We start from the raw sequence: 19,072 nt of genomic DNA on the forward strand, positions 1-19,072 counted from the left end.
ATATATAATCTGGTACCCGATTATGAAAGAAATACAAATACAAGATCCACGTGATCCACAAGGTCAAATTCAAGGTCAAAGTAGAGGTCAAAAGGTTAACATACCTAAACATGTTCCTACAAAAAATTAACACATATTTGGAAAGCTTACACAATTTCCTTTCCAAAGACACCAATTTCAACCAATTTGACCCAAAGGTTACCGATTTATGGTCGTTTGAATGTCAGAGGTCAGGCGCATTTTGACCGAAATCAACAAGAAAGAGCATGCCGTAGCACGAAATCCGTTTATCGGATGGAGCTGAAATTTAAAATTTGAGCTTGTTGAGCCATGATTACCTCATAAACCAAATTTGAGCAAATTTGAAGAGGGTAGGGTTTAACCCATTGGGTGATTTGACACGGAATGACCCGAATCTTAAATACAATCCTCTGTTTAATTGGTAACCAATGAAGCGATCTTAAAAGAGGCATGGCATCATGACGGCGATTTAACCTAAAGATAAGATGAGCAGCCCCGTTCTGCAAACCTTGAAATCTCTTAATATGCATCTGCGGAACTTCAGTAAGCAACCCATTACAATAATCTAACCGGGAAAGAACATGGCTACAAATCACATGAAGATAATGCCTCTTCAGATACGTACTTTCTAATCTGTGACACAATGTTTAAAGGGAAGGTACACGATTGGTAATTACTCAAAAACAAATATTAACTTAAAAACTTACTTGGTAACGAGCATTAGAAAAATGTTGATAGTATAAAACATTGTGGGAAACGACTCCCTCTGAAGTATTGTAGTTTTTGAGAAAGAGGTAATTTCTCACTAAAATAATAAAAGACTTCTAGCTAGAAGGCCTTTATTCCTATCTGAAAGCACACAAATTCGTCCAACAAGGGTGTTTTTTCTTTCATCATTTTCTCGCAACTTCGATGACCAATCGAGCCCAAATTTTGACAGGGTTGTTATTTTTATGATGGAATACACCAAGTGAGAAGACTGGTCTTTGACTTTTACCAAATGTGTACAGTGCCTTTAACAATGCATTCATAATACCTAAGACAGTTTATCCATACTGATTGGTCAAGAGGGCATCACGAGGGGTTGTTTAAACGGATGATATAACACCAGTAAAAAGTGTTATAACATGGGTGTTAAACGCGCGCTTGCACCAGCGCTTATAAGACAGTTTCTTCATTACTATTGGTCGAGAGCAACGGCTGAAACAGTTGTGCCACATCACGTGATACGCGCGACGCGCACAGCATCTCCTTATAAGGGGTTGTTTTCGCGAGGGCCTTACCATTTCATAGTGTTGAAAGAAACCATTGAACAATTAAAGTTTTTGCATTTATTTTACCTTTTGACCGAAAAGGTATCTATTAATGGGAATCAACTAGTGGTTTAAACCCGCCGAGGTCTGGTTCTTGATAATTTACCTCCACTTTGTCTCGGTAAAATGGCCTCGGCGTGGGCTTAAACCACTAGTTGAAAACCTCTTCACCACACATTGATTCCCTTATGATAATGAATCAGCAATCTCCTCTGCCAAACTTACCACAACTGCCTTTGGAGGCACCACTATGGTGTGATCCAGGTCAGGTCTGCTACTGATGCAATTACTGCTCTTCCCACAGTCCAGCTTGAGTGAAAACTTTGTGGACGCCTGGGAAAATAAAAATAAAAATATATTTGTCGATTACACTCCGTCGTTAATCAAAATATTACATCATTGTTTTGGAAATTAAGAAATCAATTCTAAGTTGCTGCTTTTCCATGAACATTTAATGAAAATCATGAAAATCAGTTTTCTATCATATCTCTGCATATTCCATGAAAAGCCCTTAAAATATCTTCTTGGTCTAGAGTTGCACTCCCTGAAGAAATAAGATGATACATAACAGAGGTTTGTAGACTCTATACTTCAACACTTATATACCTCTTGCATAAAACACCACAAGCCCAAAACAGCACCAGAACTAAGGTCAATGAGGACATATCAATGGCTGAGAGTTATTGTTTACCCTCAGCCATGGCAAAACAACCTCGGAAAAAAAACCCCCCAAAAACCTTTCAGATTGTACCAAATGAATAAGATTTCTGGGCCTCATACACCAACCTTAGTTTGGTCTGGCATTTTTTCCTTAATAGCAAAGGGCACCTCATTTAGGGACCCTTTTCAACTGGAATATTTTGAAGGCCAACAAAGCAACACCCAGGGGGGATCTCTGTTGATGCGTGACCATAGAGCTATATATATTGACTAGAGCGCTAACACCCCGTTATACACACACTAAGGTTTTGAAGCCGTGTGGGCGCATCCATGTTTATGTACAAACCAATACAAAAGCTTGAAATTTTGTACGGCAACTGTACGGCTATTTGCATGATAGTGCGTTTGTTCTTTATTTTATGTGCCATCAAAGCAAGAAATGCAGCAAATGCGTCATGTTTAAAAGTTGCATATACTTTTTTTTAGTACGGCAATCAAGTCGAAGTTACGGTTTTCATAGCGCGGACGTATCGAGCGGACAGTTGGGTACGTAAGCGCACACGGCGAATGTAAAAAAAATCGCGGCAATTGAATGTCTGTTCTCTTAAAATTCCGAAAGCACGCAACACATCAAACATGTCTGCGCCCAGGGTGGCTTCAAATCGCAGAGCAAGTTAGCTCTCTAGTCAATATATTTAGCTCTGTTGATGCATGACGTATCAGGCCTGCATTTTTTCTCTAAGAACAATAATGAGAGTACTCTAAATCTGAGAGAGTGTGTACCTTATTCTCAACTGTGATTGTGAAGATAGAGTCGCTGACCGATGTGTGCATCACAGCATCCACCGCCTCCTTGATTTTGATTCTCTCCTCCCCACTCGTTCTGACCGCTTCACAGACGGCCCGCTCGAGGGCCGCACCCCCGCCCTGGAGTGGCAGGGCCCTGATATGACTCTTGCACTTGTCTGTGTAGGCGTCGACGATAAACGGGAGTGACTGAAGGTGTGTGTTTCGGGGGAAAAATGAATAAATCCAAATTATGAAAGACTGACATAAAGGCTCATAATAATCATAATAACCAAAACTGATGTAGCGCCTTAAAGGCAGTGGACACTATTGGTAATTACTCAAAATAATTATTAGCATAAAACCTTACTTGGTAACGACTAATAGGGAGAGGTTGAGAAACAGTGAGAAACAGCTCCCTCTGAAGTGACGTAATTTTCGAGAAAGAAGTAATTTTCCATGAATTTTATTTTGAGACCTCAGGTTTAGAATTTGAGGTCTCGAAATCAATCATCTGAAAGCACACAACTTCGTGTGACCAGGGTGTTTTTTCTCCCATTATTATCTTGCAACTTCGACAACCAATTGAGCTCAAATTTTCACAGGTTTGTTATTTTATGCATATGTTGGGATACACAGAGTGAAAAGACTGGTCTTTGACAATTACCAAAAGTGTCCAGTGTCTTTAACCATGTTGACATGCTCTAGGATGCTGAACATGGCACATGGCACTAGTCAAAAACTAAACAGGCACAAATGTATGGTCAAATTAAACTAAAATCTGAAACTGAATTATAACAATAGGAGTAAAAATTCTTAAAAACTTTCACTTTGTTAGTAATACATGTAACTAGATAAAATGAATTACTGAAATATTAAACATGCAATCTAAAATATCAAAAAACATTACTAATCAGCAGCAGACTAAAAATACTCTTTTACTTATTAACAATTAAAATCTATTTTACCATTCACTGGCAGCAAACTTTACCAGGGCCCAATTTCATGGCTCTGCTTACCGCCGAATTCCGCGCTTACGATCACGATTCCCCGCTTACGTGCAAGCACCGAATTTCTGCGCTAGCCTTGCAAGCGTAGAATGCCTAGTAACGTTGAGTACGCACGCGCAGAAGCCAAAATTTGCCGCTAACCCGTGAAATACTCTTGCCGTAAGCACAGAATTCCCTGCTTCCGTAAGCACTGATTCTGTGCTTACGGTAAGCAGAGCCATGAAATTGGACTCAGGTAAATTTCCATTGCTTACGTAGTTATGAGCATTCACGAGACAATGGATTTAACTGGTAAGTCTGCTGCCACCTACATCCCAAAAGTCTTCCATTGTAAAATCACACAAACTCACAATAAATTTTTGAGTTATCAAGCCTTGGGAAAAGACTAACGTTACCTCATCTAACGCCAAGTCATCTGAGAAGCCCATTGATTGTAGAGTGACCCAAAGGTCATCAGTGTCACCATCGAGGTCGTTTGCCTCCATCTGATTCAGATCCATGAATCCCTTCCGGGTCAGTTCACCCTTCTTCAGCTCAAAATTCTCTGCAATTATTTATCGGATATTAACAACCTCAGTACCGAACCAAATTGCTCAACTTGCCATTATACATTTAGGTATATCCTATATATTTGTATCTAATATTTATTTAATTTCTCGGGTAGATAAAAAGTACAATAATGCACATTCAAAAAAATGCAGCAATGAGCAATTAAAATACAGAGGAAGGAAAAAGAAACAGCTGGAGCCCAAAGGATTGCCTAAAAGAAATTAAGTTCCTGTCCAGAGGCCCTAAAGAGAACAAATAAAATGAATGAGATGATAAGGAAGTAAAATGGCAGTTGAAAAGCTGAGTAGGGAAGGACATGGCTACAACAATATGTTCAAATCGCAGGCGTTCCAGGGCACGTTTGGCAGCCAGCACTTTGACCATAAAATGACCATGCAGCATATGTACTGCAGTACATCTAAGAAAAGGAAATCACCCTTGTGTTTCTTGCATGGTTGGCTGAAGTTTGCCTACATCACTCTGTAAACCTTTACATAATTGGTGCTCAGAATTCAAAATAATTGTTTAACACTCTGTAAAAATGAACTGTTAAGATCAATTCTGTTTGCTGGCAAGGTGATATATATACAGTACTCAATAAAAAGATAAAACAATACAAAACTGGCTGCTTTGTTGCTAAGGATATGAAGGTCACTAACCTTCGACTACTTCCCAAGCATCGTCATCCACTGCCTCTCCACTGGTCCTCAGCTGAAAGATGTTAAATTCCTCCCTACTCAGGGTACCATTCCCATCTAAATCAACCAACTCAAAGATGTCCGTCAAGGCATTCCTTAGAGGGTGCAGAAGTGGGATACAATAAAAATGTCAGCCAATCACTTATTTATTATCAATTCTTTTTTAAGGGCAGTGGACCACACCTTTGGTAACATGTCAACGACCAGTTTTTTTTCACTTGGCATATCCCATTCCCAACATACTGTATGTATAAAATAACAAATTTATGAAAATTTGAACTCAATTGGTCTTTGAAGTTGCATGCGACTAATAAAAGAAAAACACCCTTGTTGAACAAATTTGTGTGCTTTCAGCCTTTTATCTGGGTGGAACCCGATCCTTTTTTGGAAAAAAGTGGACCTTGAAGCCCATTTCGACGGAAAACGGTTTCAGTATGATCAAACAAATCCTTATACCTAAATTGTACTTGAGTGAGGTAAGGATTTGGGTACTTTTTTGTACGACACAAAACACAATGTCCACAGATTCACATTAATTTCACACAGTTTGAAGATAATGATGATAGAAAGCGTGTTAAAGGCGACTCTCCTGAAACATTGCTCTATTATTTTTATTTTTTTTTCTCAAAAAACTAGACGACTAATAAAACTTCTAAATGTAAATTATATTATACATCTTCACTCACAGTGAGTAGGGATTCATGTCATGGCAACAACTTGATCTACAAAAGGTATAAAAACTCTTCAAACGATAGATTGTCTCACCTGAATGGTTTGGTTAGCACACAGTCATCAGCAGATTTCTTGATAAGCTGGGTCTTGGTCTTGGATTGTCTCTGTCTGGGCTTAAAGCGACAGCCCGTGGTCATCGGTAAAAGCCGATAGGTACCCGCCTTCAACTCTTGATGAAGACAGTGTTTCTATTAAAAGAGGGAAGAGTGAAAAGTTTATCAAAGGCAGAGTGAAATCACACATGTAGGTGTGCACACCACATCATCTCTTAAATTGCATGATAAACTTATAATTTTGAATGTTATCGGTTCTAGATGTCCTTGGATTTTAGATTTCTTATTGGATCGCTCACAGAGATTTAAAATAGGACGTTTTCCTGAGTCACTTGTCCCGAATACAGGAGCCCCAGCAGGATGTAATTTATCACCATTGCTGTACTCATGAATGTGAAATTTGATGGTTAAATATGCAAATATTAGGTGAACTTATTTTCAAAGACGATTCCTCATATCGTGATGAAATTCTTTCATAATAATAGCTAGTAGCTGCTGTGTCTATTATAAGGATTCTTCCTGTGATCCATTATACTAAGATATACACACAGTAGTTCCTTCTAGTCATGCTTAACACCCCAAACCCACTAAAATCCAACTGCATATTTTGATTGATTCCATTGGACCCAGTCCTGCACTGACTGAGGACTGCACTAGTAAATAATAAAAATAATCATAAATAATAAACAGCAATTGTAAGGCGCATTATGAATCACAGATTCCTCAATGCGCCTAACAATAAAAACTAAAAGGCAAAGAACAAGACCAATTAAAATTAGGCTAAATACTATTAAACCGAAAAAATAACCGACATAAAAAAAGATTCAACAATGCAAACAAAAGTAGATACAAATTTAAAACATTAGAAACAACAGACCTAGATATATATAGGGCCTAAACCCATAAAAATGGAAATATTAAAAATACAAGAAATTAATCGTGCTTTACAGAGGATCAAGCATACCACCATAATCAGGGTCCAATAGTTTGAGTGTTGAGTTACCATCATGGTGGTACACTTTGCCAGAGTGAGGATGTATACCCAGAAAAATAACCCTAGCTGACGTTGGCTAGAAATTTTTGCATACCTGTTGGATTTTCATGTTAGTATGGGCGACCAATTCTCCTAGGGTTCCAATATCGTTTTGGCGTACGAGAAACATTCTAATATCAGGATGGGGTTTACTGGAGGCTGCAAAAAGAAAATAATGGTTCTTTTTGAGGTAACATTACAGGGTCATAAAATAATAAGAGGTCAAAGCATGTAAAATCACATTTAAAGGCACTGGACCCTTTTGGTAATAGACCGATCCACTAAGCTCCGCCCCATTGCTAATTGACCAATCACAACGCAATGAAGGTCCGACAAATAAGGTCCGTCATGCGTGCGCGTATCTTGGAGGGCACGGCAGAGTTGTGCAGAAAAGCATTCGAGAGCCCCACGTGTTCTTGCTCACACGAGCGTCATGGGCGGAGCCTACTGGATCGGTCTATTGTCAAAGGCCAGTATTCTCACTTGGTTTACATGTATCAGTACAATCATATCGAGAGCTTGATTTGTACACTGGATCACAGGCTCCAGGCCAGTGGTTTTAGTGTTGAGCCAGCAACCTCATGGCAGGACAAGTCCGGTGGTCTTGTGTTTTAAATTCAGTTCAAGTCAACATTTATAAGAGATGTTAAATTTGCATCGGGATAAAGAATATTAATATTTTTTTCACCCATACACCGATGTGTGTTAGCACTGTATACTCAGTACTTTCCCCGAGTCCTGTGAAAAAATATCACAGGCATGTTACTCGGGTGGGATTCGAATCCACGACCCTTGCAATTCTAGAGCAGTGTCTTACCAACTAGACTACAGAGGTCAACATTTATTTCATACTACTCTTCTCAAGATATAACGTATACAAAATATTACATAGATAAGCACAGAGGATGGGGGGGGGGGGAGGAATACTCTATGTGAACCAAAATCAAGAGAGTATGAGGATGTCAGATAGACCTTTATCATGCTGTCTCCATCTTGGTCATGTTCCTAGTATCGAATAACAATAATGAATGCTAATAATCATTTTGCAAATAGAAACAAGACTATTTCATTCTTTCAGCCTTGGTTTGGTTCATAGAGTTATATATAAGAACTAGAGGGCACACTGGCCTATATACGCCACCTGGCATGCGCGCAGGCGGCCATTTTCTAAGTTGACAAAAGAGGCATCGCACAGTGTGTGTTTGTGCGGCAATTTTGTAACTTGACACAACAGCATCGCGTATAGCATTCAATAAACACGAACTCCAACGTGTACTTCATACTCAACGCACATGCAGAATGGCGCGCCTGTCTGCCATCAGTCCTGTCGCGTTTGTGCAAGAAGCATCACCAGTGCGCCCTCTAGTTCTTATATTTATAACTCTATGGTTTGGTTATATTAATGTTAATGGGAAAAATTCAAGATGGCTGCACCATGATAAAGGTCCATTAAGCTAAGAGTTGTAAAAAAGATTCAAATGAATTTCAGAACGTATTTATTCTCCTTACCTATTTCTGGGTGAAGGTTAAGCGGTTTGACCGACAACCAGAGGGCGCTAGACGTGGATACTTCCAGTACGTACTGATGAGAGACAACTTTACCGTGCTCCTCAAAGAGACAACAACCCTTCCTGTGGGAATGGTGCCAAGACTTGAGATTCCTAGGCTCCGTCACCTTGGGCGCGACCTTTGACACGGGCGGGAGAGTCTTATTAATGGAGGCCCTTTTGCGTGGATGCGGTAAGGGGCTTGTTTCCCTGCCTGAATGTAATAATGAAAGAGGATAAAGTGATTGAGTAACTGTTGTGAAGAAGAACAGACCCAGTTTTCATGTTAAAGGCACTGGACACGTTTGGTAATTGTCAAAGACCAGTATTCTCACTTGGTGTATCCCAACATATGTATAAAATAACAAATCTGTGAAAAAATAGACTCAATTGGTCATCAAAGTTGCAAGAGAATAATGAACGAAAACACCCTTGTTGCACAATTTGTGTGCTTTCAGATTCCTACAAAAAAAGGCTTCAGTTCTGAAGTCTCTTATTATTTAAGTGAGAAATAAGCTCTTTCTCAGACACTACAGTACTTCAAAAAGGGAGACGTTTCTGACAATGTTTTATACTATCAACAATGGCAACAATTTGTTGGAGTAATTACCAATAGTGTCCAGTGCCTTTTACACTGTACTGGCCAAGAACCCAATGGAGAGAAGACAATGCGGAAGGAAGTTTTATTTGTTTTCACATTCGGGATGAAAACCTTACGCCAGAGTTTATTCGCAGGAAATCTATGCAGTCAGATAGGGATTGAAACCCAACCCACGTAGTGCCCCCAGTGGGATTTGAACCGGGGTCTAGAGGTGGAAGGAGATGAAAGACACCACTACGCCAACCTAACCACCTGTAAGTGATGAAGTAAGTGCTATGAAAAGATTAACAGACCTAGTTTACATGTAAAAGCATTTATAAGTAGTTTACTATAATAGTTCTCACCTGGCGTAAAGATGATACAAGTCCTAATTGTTCCAATAGTAAAAACATGTAATTCATGTAAACAGAGTGGCGCCTAACTTTTCCACTTTTATGCAGCGACGCAATTTTTCGCCACTATGTGGATTGGGTTTCAGTCCCTGACTGATTGTGCGAGTTTTGCTCCAAAATAGGTCTCAAGAGTTTTCCTACCACATCTAACTTCCTTCCATGTCTTTTCTCCAAGGCTAGGATTCAGATCCCCGTCTGAGAATCCTTGGCTTTATAAAACTACTTTTGTATTATTTGGAGCTCCTGGTAAATGCATTTTATTGATCAAGAGTGGTCTCCAAAGAAATTGTTGGCAAAAAGACAAAATCAGTTTCCCAAAGAAAAAATTTACTTGAGGATTTATTTTTGTTGTTCAAACTTATTTGCATTTTTCAGTTAAAGACTTTTTGATTATATTACGAGTAAGAAGTTTCAATTAGAGCACAGAGACAACAATGTATTGTTTTGTTTCATTTGTCTGTTTCTCTGCACTTTGAACATCTCTTTACTTTTATTTGGTGCTTTATAAATGCTTATATTATGTAGTATAAACAAGAAATACCTATTCTAGGCGCGGGCGAGGCTTTCTCTTTCGCTTTCCTTTCACTTTTCATTTTCTTGTCGATATTCTCCATGGCCGTCTGTCGACATTTGCTGGCCGTATTCATCAACATTCTACAGAACTGTAGAAGAGAGTCCACCCAAAAATAACCAACTGTTAACTGGGAATAATTTCCTACTTTGCGGTGACAATGAAACAACAAAAATAAATTTATTAGTAATGTAGGGATCCCAAGCGCCATCATCATTCAACTTGTAGGAAAGTTAACTTTTGTCTTGTCATGTGACAATCAAACACAAGTACAAAATGAAAGCACTAGTACACCTGAACACATTCATAATACACAGTAATATTAAAAAATTAAAAATAATGAGTTCAACCCCAAATTATTTCAAATTTTTCCAGTCAGTTTCCCTTGTGGTTACAACTTAATGTTTGATAAAAAGGTAATCCCCTGACTGCAAGTTTTCTTTGGTCAAACCTTAGATTATAAACCAAGCTCATTAAAACCATTATCATGATTATGGTGTATTAGAAAGTGCAAATTCTGCCTACCTCATTGTAGTTGAGACGTTTATCTCCATCGTCATCAGCTTCCGCTATCATTGCATCCACCTCCTTCCGACTCATCTTCTCCCCCCTCTGTGAATGGAAACACCCAAATAAAAAAAAGTACAACCGTGAAAACTTTTTTTTTGAGCCTTGATAAAGACAACCATTGAGACATGCAATGACTTGCTCAAGATAAAGCAGGGCAACTGCTTGTTATGTTCTCGCTCCTCACCAGTCACTCCAGTCCTTAGGGGTTCCCAGGGGTGGATTTCACAAAGGTAGTCCTAACTTAGGACTAGTCCTAGGCAATGCTAAGAGATAGGACTGGTCCTAAGTTAGGACCAGTAACTCATCCTAACTTAGGACTGGTCCTATCTCTCAGCATTGCCTAGGACTAGTCCTAAGTTAGGACTACCTTTGTGAAATCCACCCTGGTCCAGGACTGTACGGTGATTGGGTCTTCTCAAAAATTGGTTCTGTTCACTGGAAAAAAAAACTTCCCAGTTCCATACCTAAGATTGCTCTTTTGAAAACTTTCAAAACAGAACTGAAGACACTGCTGTTTACACAAGTATACTGTGTCTAGTTTCTTAGAATGTTTTTATTTTTAAAATTTTGTTTATCATTGTACATCATTGCTGTAATGTATTTCTGAATGTGCACCTTAGAGATCCACATTACATTAAACACAGGGGCAAGTTCCTTCTCTTAACGATTAGTGTACCGGGTTCTTTTGTGTGCATAAATAACACACATCCCATCCCAAAGATGAAGCAATTATGTTTAAGTGACTTGGGTTGTCGTCACCGGACCCAAGCTTTGGTGTTGTCAGCGGCAGAGCTTGGGTTTGAAACCCGCTCAAGACACCTGTACCCTTGAGCAAGTCACTTAACAATAATTGCTTCGTAAAATGTTGGGAAGGTAGTACATTCTGCTCTACCGGCCAGGCCCATAATGGATGATACCCATGCCTTTATCCTTATGGACTGTGAAGGGGGTAACCCTGTTGCAGCCCTGGGAGTCAAGGTGGCAATGTGCCCCTTGGGTCTACAGCCCAAATCAAGAAAGTGCAGCCCACACCTTGAAATGCAGCCCACACCTTGAAATGCAGCCCACACCTTGAAATGCAGCCCACACCTTGAAATGCAGCCCACACCTTGAAATGCAGCCCACACCTTGAAATGCAGCCCACACCTTGAAGTGGCTGTCCGGCCTAGTGTTACCCATGAAAATCAGAAAAAGGGGGGAAAAGGGACACAAGTGTCATGCCCATGACCCCAACTGACAAAAACACTGCGTGACTGTAATGAAACTGAACAAAACTTTCTGAAAGAAAGAAATGCGACCCCTTACTTGTGTGAGGACTCGAGATAGTTCATTATGAGTGATGTAGCCGTCATTGTTGATGTCCATTTTCTTGAATGCCTTGAGAAGCTCGCTCGTTGACGGTGGCTTCTCTTGACGCATGACGTCGCAGAACTCATCATACGTTAACTTCTCTGTAGATATTAATTAAAAATCTTTAGAATCATAAAGATTACTATGGAACACTAGTGAAAGGAAATAATCAATTTGGGGTTGAACAAAGAAAAATTTACTAGAGTGAGACTTGAACTAACGACCGGCAGATTATTGTGCTGAGAGCTGTAGATTGTATAAAACATTGTGAGAAGTGACTGCCTCTAAACCAACGTAGTTTTTGAGAAAGAGGTAAATTCTCACTTGAGCCTGAGAGACTTCAGGCCTGAAGCCTTTCTCAGGCATCTTAAAGCACACAAAATTGTATTAAGAGTCTTTTTTCCCCCCATTATTTTCTTGCAACTTTGGTGACCAAGTAAGCCCACATTTTCACAGGTTTGTTGTTTTATCCATATGTTGGGATACACCAAGTGAAAATACTGGTCTTTGAAAATAACCAAATGTGTCCACTGTCCAGTGCCCAAGCCCTTTATGGGGGAACGCTGTGGTGGGGATGCAATCAGCGCCCAATTTCATAGAGCTGCTAAGCACAAAAATTTGCTTAGCATGAAAGTTCTTCCTTGATAAAAACAGGTTTACCAACCAAATTTCCATGTGATTTTCAGGATAAGCAAACAAAAGCTGAATACCAGTAACAAGCACTATGCAACAAATGGAAATTTGGCTGGTAATCCTGTTTTTATCTGGGAAGAAGGTTCATGCTTAGCAAATGTTTGTGCTTAGCAGCTCTATGAAATTGGGCCCTGGTAAGGTTTGTTGTAACACCAATAAACATAAAACATCACTCTTTGAGTTGTGGTGGTGAGGAAGAGAAATGCTGCCATTACAACATTTCAATCAGTTTGCTCGGATCACCTTCACAACTTACTTGTTTTTGTTGTCCAGTATTTATCTAAGGCCTTTTGTGAAGGATTCCTTCCAGATTGTTGTAAACCTGAGGAGAATAAAAAAATAACAAAATACTAAAACTTGATGTGTTTTCTCACACAATATTTTGCACACAAGAAAAGTTGGACAGAAACTTAACACAGTGAGCCACAATTCTGTATTTGATCTCATCTCTTTTCAAACAATTATAATAATTTTCTCAAAGGATTACATTTTTGCTTTTTTTTGCTTCTCCCATAATAGACTCTTCAGATGGAAGTGCCCTTTACACAATGAAAACGGCCATGTCCTCGTAAACATAAAACTCAAGGCATGTTGCAGGCCTGGTATTTCATCTTTGAACAAGTTGAACAAGTTCAAAGGGCAAGGCCATTTTCATTTTGCAAAGGGCACTCATTTCCACTGGGAATCTTAAAGTCAATTGGGAAACTTTGACGGGCACCAAGGCCAAGAACAAGGGCAACAGAGGCAATGGCCTTTGGGCCTTCATGGCCTGAGTGTAATTCGAGGCCTGATAAGAAGAAACTATAAATAAATATAAAAACTTGCTGGTACAACCATGTGTAAATTTCTTTTGTGTGAGTGTTTGCTTTGAGAAGAGCCGGTTTGGTCTTGACGTTTCGAACAGTGTACTGTATATTTTTACAAGGGATACTAACTCAATGAAAGCTGTGCTTTTGATGTCATAGCCTCGTGGGTGTCGCCAAGAACAGCTATGTAAGCTGCTCGACATTCTTCATAGAATTGGGCATCTTTGTTCCTCTGTGTTTCTCCCTCGCCTCCACCAGGGTTGGAGCGTCTGCTTCTCCGACTCGCGATCGAAGAGGCTCCGCTGTCCCGTCTACTCATACTCCCTTTGTCTGCGTTCAACTGTCAGAAACAACCAGGGGTGGATTTCACAAAGAGTTAAGACTAGTCTTGAGTTAGAAAGAGTTACTTGTCCTAACTTAGGACTAGCCATACATTTTTATTTAATGTCCTAAGTTAGGACTAGTCCTAACTCTCTGTGAAATCGACCCCAGGCATGATAACATTTTACTCATCATATCCAAGCATTGTTGTAATTTGTATAATTATATTTGCTTCATTTTATTTGTATTTTATTTGGGAAAAATTCCATATCCTGCCACCACTTTTTTTATTTGTACTGAAAAACAAAAAAATTGGCACAAGTGAGACATTCCTTTTAGTAAACTTTAATCAACAAATGGTGGCATGTTCCCTCGAACCTGCGTGTGTTTCAGTCATCACTGGAAATCGACCACAGTGGGAACAATAGGTGATGTACACTGGTGTCAACACTTTTTATGTTACCCGGCGCGCTGTGCGTTACGCGTAGCGCGCATCTTTAGCCATGAAACATGCGTATTTGTTGCACTGCACGTGATTGGTTCTCGACCAAACTTCACAATTTGCACAGGTATAACAATCCCGGATGGTACGTGGGAAGAAGGAGTTTAGTATAGAATAGTAAACACAGTTGATGGTGTGACTGTGACTGTGTGTACTGTGTGATGGATGACAAAGCGGGATTTGTGACCTCTGGATCTGGTTGATTGATGTGATAGATAGAGTAGACGAGGGGAAAATTTTCCGTATGGCGCCACCACTTTTTCATTCAGATACCTTTCCAGCCCTGATATTTCGGCTTTTAAGGGGCACGGCAGTTTTGCCTTGACTTTTTGTAAAAATTTAGGGCACCAAGGCAATTTTCAAAAATTTGGAAGGGCATCACGGCAATCGTAAAAAGTTGCGAAGGGCACGACGGCAGTTTGAAAAAAAAAAAACTCTGAGTTGCCTGTAAAAAATAGTTCTTCAAATTTTTCCATTTTCTAACTGTTACCCAATGAAAAAAGAAAGCATTCATCTAACTCAACAAAATAAAGAACAACTACTTACAATACACAATAAATAATTTTTGTTCATACGTAATCCTACTATTGGTCATGCACGTTGTGTAGTTTTTCGTAGAGACGCTAAAATCCCCACGTAACTGCTCCATTTTGACACGATGTTGACAGAATAAATGCATGCGGTGCGCGACGACTATAGACCTTATCGCAAATATGAGCACGCAATGCATCCTGGGATTGTTAGTGACCACGGACGGACGGGATCGGGAATTAACGAGTCGTCGAGCGGTGGCGCACTAGTAGTAGTAGTACTCTCGGCGGCGTATACGATTTTGTTACAAACAGCTAAATTTTTGTCGGCAAAATGTCCAGCCAGTGTGCCGTGTTTGGCTGCGTAAACGACCGTCGTTACCCGGAAAGGTGAGTCATTAATCAAGTTATTATAGAAAAACAGCTAGCGATAAACTAGAGTACTTCCTTATGCTTATTTATTATATAGTAGTCGTAGCCGTACTTGGGTGCTAAAGTAAAGTGCTTATAAATAAAGTTATATATAGGATAGTCACGTAAACAAATACATGTATGAAACAACATGTGCTACAAACTGAGATATGACTGTCCGGTCCGGTTGTACAGTGTTGTTGTAACAGTTGTATTGTAGTAGGGCCTAGTAGTACTACTCTAAACTAGTCTTATAAAGTCGAGCACTGTCAGCATGGTCAGTAGACAGTAGCACTGTTGCAGGTAGAACTGGCACTAATCCTACATCCATGGTAATATAGTATTATAGTAGTAGATACATTGAAAGAAAGGCTGCTGCTGTTGTTTATCACATTAAAAATAAATATTAATTCACTGATTCGTCAACTTGTGGTACTTGTGTCAACTCATCTCGTACCCACGCCAACCAGATCGCCAACTCATGAGTCATACCCATGGCAACTCATACTAACTCATACATGTACCTGCACCAAGCTCATACCACTACTAATGTTTTAACTCTAAGTCTAAGTTCAAGCTTTGGTGAAGCAAAGAACAGAACATGTATGGTACAATTTTGCTCAATTTGTGACCCGTTATTCATTTTCATATTTCAGGATGAAGGTGATGCCAAACGTGTATCAACATATGGGTCAGACTGACCGAGTCAAGTTTTATAAATGTAAGCTTCAGTTTCAGTCAAAATGGACAAGACTTATCAACAGGTAGGTAGATTTGCAATGTTATAAATTATCACACAAGCGTGAGTCGAATACGTAAAAATATAGCGTGTCTGCGTCCCATATCCAATGAGGCCAAAGGTCGAGTTGGATATTGGACGCAGACGCGCTATGTATATTTTTCTGTGTTTCACGAGCGCGATCTTCCAGTCTCATGTGTAACGCGCAAAGTTTAAAATTTCAGAACGTTATTTCACGACGAACAGCATTCATGCGCACAAAGTTTAGATTGTAATTTTTTTCACTCTCCGTATACGGAGCGTGACAAAATGACATTTCACAATACGCAATGTGTAATAAAAACAGAGGAAGTAGGATATCAAACAGAGGTCGTAGCATAAACGCTTTTATCCCCCTAGTAGCTTCTGATTGGTGGATTAGCGCGTACTGGAAGATAATATTTAAAATACAATTTTGTATTTACTGATTTTATCCATGAGTTGTAACATGTGCCCAGTAGAGTATGTTTACATAGCAGAGTTAAAGCCATTGGACCCTTTCGGTAAACAGTGTTATCCAAGGCCCACACTTTGTGTACCACAACTTCTACATCAAATAACAAACCTGTAAAAATTTAGGCTCAATCGGTCATCGGAGTCAGGAGAAAACAACGGAAAAACCCACCCTTGTTTCCGCGCGTTTCGCCGTGTCATGACATGTGTTTAAAATAAATCTGTAATTCTCGTTAACGAGAATTTATATTGTTTTGCTGTTTTCTCAAAAAGTAAAGCACTTCATGGAATAATATTTCAAGAGAAGTCTTTCACCATTGCCTTTTGTAAACCCTGTAAGTTATGTGTAAATCTGTGAACTTTTTTTTTTTTTTCTGAACCGAAAGGGTCCAATGGCTTTAAGTGTAACTATATTAATACTGGTGTCCTTATTTTTCTTTTTTGTAACAGAAAACACTTCAAAGTAAGTAAAAACACTGTAGTTTGCAGTAACCACTTCAAATATGGCCAACCCCGACAATCGGCACAACACCCAACAGAATACCTCAGAGGCTGTAACACCACTTCTACAAGGCCTAGTACTAGACGTCCCCCACCTAAAAAAAGAGGGACCCCACCGCCTAAATCTGCACCCTCAAGGATAGATGTTCCTCGTGGCGATGTGATCGCTAAACCTCCGCTAGGGACGTGTACAGCTGGCTTCAAGCACGATCATAGTAGTATGTATGTCAGTAGTGATCAGCAATCATGTCAAAGGACATGTCCACTTGAAAGAGAAACATCCCTTCAACGAGTGAGACAGAAAAATGCAGAACTGCAAAGACAACTTGAGGACTTAAAAGAGAAACAAAGAATAACCAAGAAGTCAACGCCAAAGCATAGCAGTTCGAAGTCAAAGCGCTTTAGTATTGATGACATCAAGAATAAAGAACGTTTGATGAAACTGTACACAGGATTACAGTCATATGCAGTGTTTATGTGGGTTTTTGACCATGTCAAATCAAAAATGGGAAGACTACATTACTACAGGGGTAGAACATCGCATAAAACAAAACGCTGGCAAACAACAGGGGCTGCAAAACCAGGACAAAAGAGAGAACTTTCATTGGAGGATGAACTCCTATTGACACTAATGAAACTTCGTCTAAACCTAAATGATGAAGATCTAGCAGTCAGGTTCTGTGTCAGTACGTCAGTCATTTCAAACATAATTTCAACTCTTCTCCCATTTCTTGCTAATGAGCTTAGAAGTTTAATCTACTGGCCAAGTCGTTCTGCTATTCAGAATCATTTTCCTTCATGCTTCAAGAAACATGGACAGGTTAGAGCAATAATTGATTGTTTTGAAGTTCAAACACAGAGGCCATCCCAAAGTGATGTCAATTCAAAATTGTACTCAAGCTATAAGCAACGACATACATACAAAGTATTGGTAGCATGTACCCCAGGAGGATCAGTATCTTTTTTATCGCCAACTGCAGGGGGAAACATGTCTGATATTGAAATTGTACGAAAGAGTGGTATGCTTGATTTATTGGAGAACGGCGATGTAGTCTTGGCAGACAAAGGTTTCAAAGACAAGTCAGACTTTCTCCTTCATGGTTGTAAACTGGTGATACCACTGTTTAGTAAGAAGGGAAAGGTTTTTACTGAGGAAGCAAACATAACTAATGCTGCTGTATCTAATTCACGAATACACATTGAAAGGGTCATCGGGAGGATGAAGGAGTTTCAAATTTTGAAAGGAGATTTTCCATTACTCCGAAGCGACATTGTCGATCATGTGTTTACATTATGTGGTGTGCTAGTTAATCTGCAAAGCATCCTTGTTCCGAAATGAATTAGTTGTCAATAATGCAGGCAGTTACAATGTCAAATAACAACCAAATTTACATTTATTGTTACTACTGGTACATTCACTCGGCAACTATGTACATAATATAGTACCACTACAATACTATAAGTTATCTGTCAGTACGTGCTAATCAACCAATCGGATGCTCAAACTACATGTACTTATATTATTACACAAGCGTAAGTTGAATGTGGAAAAATATAACGCTTCTGCGTCCCATATCCAACAAGGCCAAAGGTCAAGTTGGATATGGGATGCAAACTATATTTAACGTATTTCCCACGCGCGTGTGATAACGTATTTATCTTCAAGCAAACATGACATAGAACACACAAGACGCAGATAGTGATGTTAGCCGTGCAATATAGCTGTTTATCGCCACTCCATTCTGCGAACCTGATTGGAGGCTTAGTGGTACTTGAAGATAAATACATTTATACAGCATTAGTCATGCATGCTTCCTCATTAGAGAAAAAACATATTTAAAAAAAAATACTTTCACTATAGTAATATACCAAACAAAAACTGAAAGTATTTCTACAAGGTCTTTTAAAATAAGGTTTGATTTCAACGTAAACAAATTAGCATTTTGGTATGTATTTACATGTATCTTGTTGGAGACAAATGAAATGTTTCCTGATTTTGCCTTGTGCAGTGGAATGGTTAGGATATGATTTTTTGACCACATGAGTGAAAGCAGATTTATGTATGAAAACTAAACCTTCTGTAAGCAAAATGTGTGTTCTTAATCAAATGATAAACTTAAACCAGTATTCTCGTTAAATTGAACATCCATCAATGTAAATCTCATATTATTTTAATAAATAAATTATTTAT

At 39.2% G+C, this 19,072-nt stretch overlaps 2 protein-coding genes across 2 annotated transcripts in view; one reads left to right on the forward strand and one right to left on the reverse strand.

Annotated features, from left to right (window-relative positions):
• LOC139945961 (EF-hand calcium-binding domain-containing protein 7-like) overlaps positions 1-19,072 on the reverse strand; it is a 30,443-nt gene that overhangs the window by 6,139 nt on the left and 5,232 nt on the right. Inside the window, exons 2-13 of the mRNA XM_071943504.1 lie at positions 13,515-13,725; positions 12,836-12,901; positions 11,842-11,987; positions 10,492-10,578; positions 9,937-10,057; positions 8,365-8,616; positions 6,911-7,014; positions 5,803-5,957; positions 4,999-5,132; positions 4,186-4,334; positions 2,778-2,990; positions 1,560-1,667 (exon numbers count right to left, since the gene is read on the reverse strand). Of these exons, the coding sequence (XP_071799605.1) occupies positions 1,560-1,667; positions 2,778-2,990; positions 4,186-4,334; positions 4,999-5,132; positions 5,803-5,957; positions 6,911-7,014; positions 8,365-8,616; positions 9,937-10,057; positions 10,492-10,578; positions 11,842-11,987; positions 12,836-12,901; positions 13,515-13,704 (1,725 nt within the window). The 5' untranslated portion in view covers positions 13,705-13,725. The remainder of the gene's footprint in view (positions 1-1,559; positions 1,668-2,777; positions 2,991-4,185; positions 4,335-4,998; positions 5,133-5,802; positions 5,958-6,910; positions 7,015-8,364; positions 8,617-9,936; positions 10,058-10,491; positions 10,579-11,841; positions 11,988-12,835; positions 12,902-13,514; positions 13,726-19,072) is intronic.
• On the forward strand, positions 14,979-18,235 carry LOC139946493 (uncharacterized). Its single transcript, XM_071944170.1, has 3 exons — positions 14,979-15,128; positions 15,806-15,913; positions 16,831-18,235. The coding sequence occupies exons 1-3, from the start codon at positions 15,073-15,075 to the stop codon at positions 18,218-18,220; spliced, it is 1,554 nt and encodes a 517-aa protein (XP_071800271.1). The 5' UTR covers positions 14,979-15,072; the 3' UTR covers positions 18,221-18,235.

The sequence above is a fragment of the Asterias amurensis genome, chromosome 13 (genome assembly GCF_032118995.1).
Source record: "Asterias amurensis chromosome 13, ASM3211899v1".
Taxonomy (NCBI): Eukaryota; Metazoa; Echinodermata; class Asteroidea; order Forcipulatida; family Asteriidae; genus Asterias; species Asterias amurensis.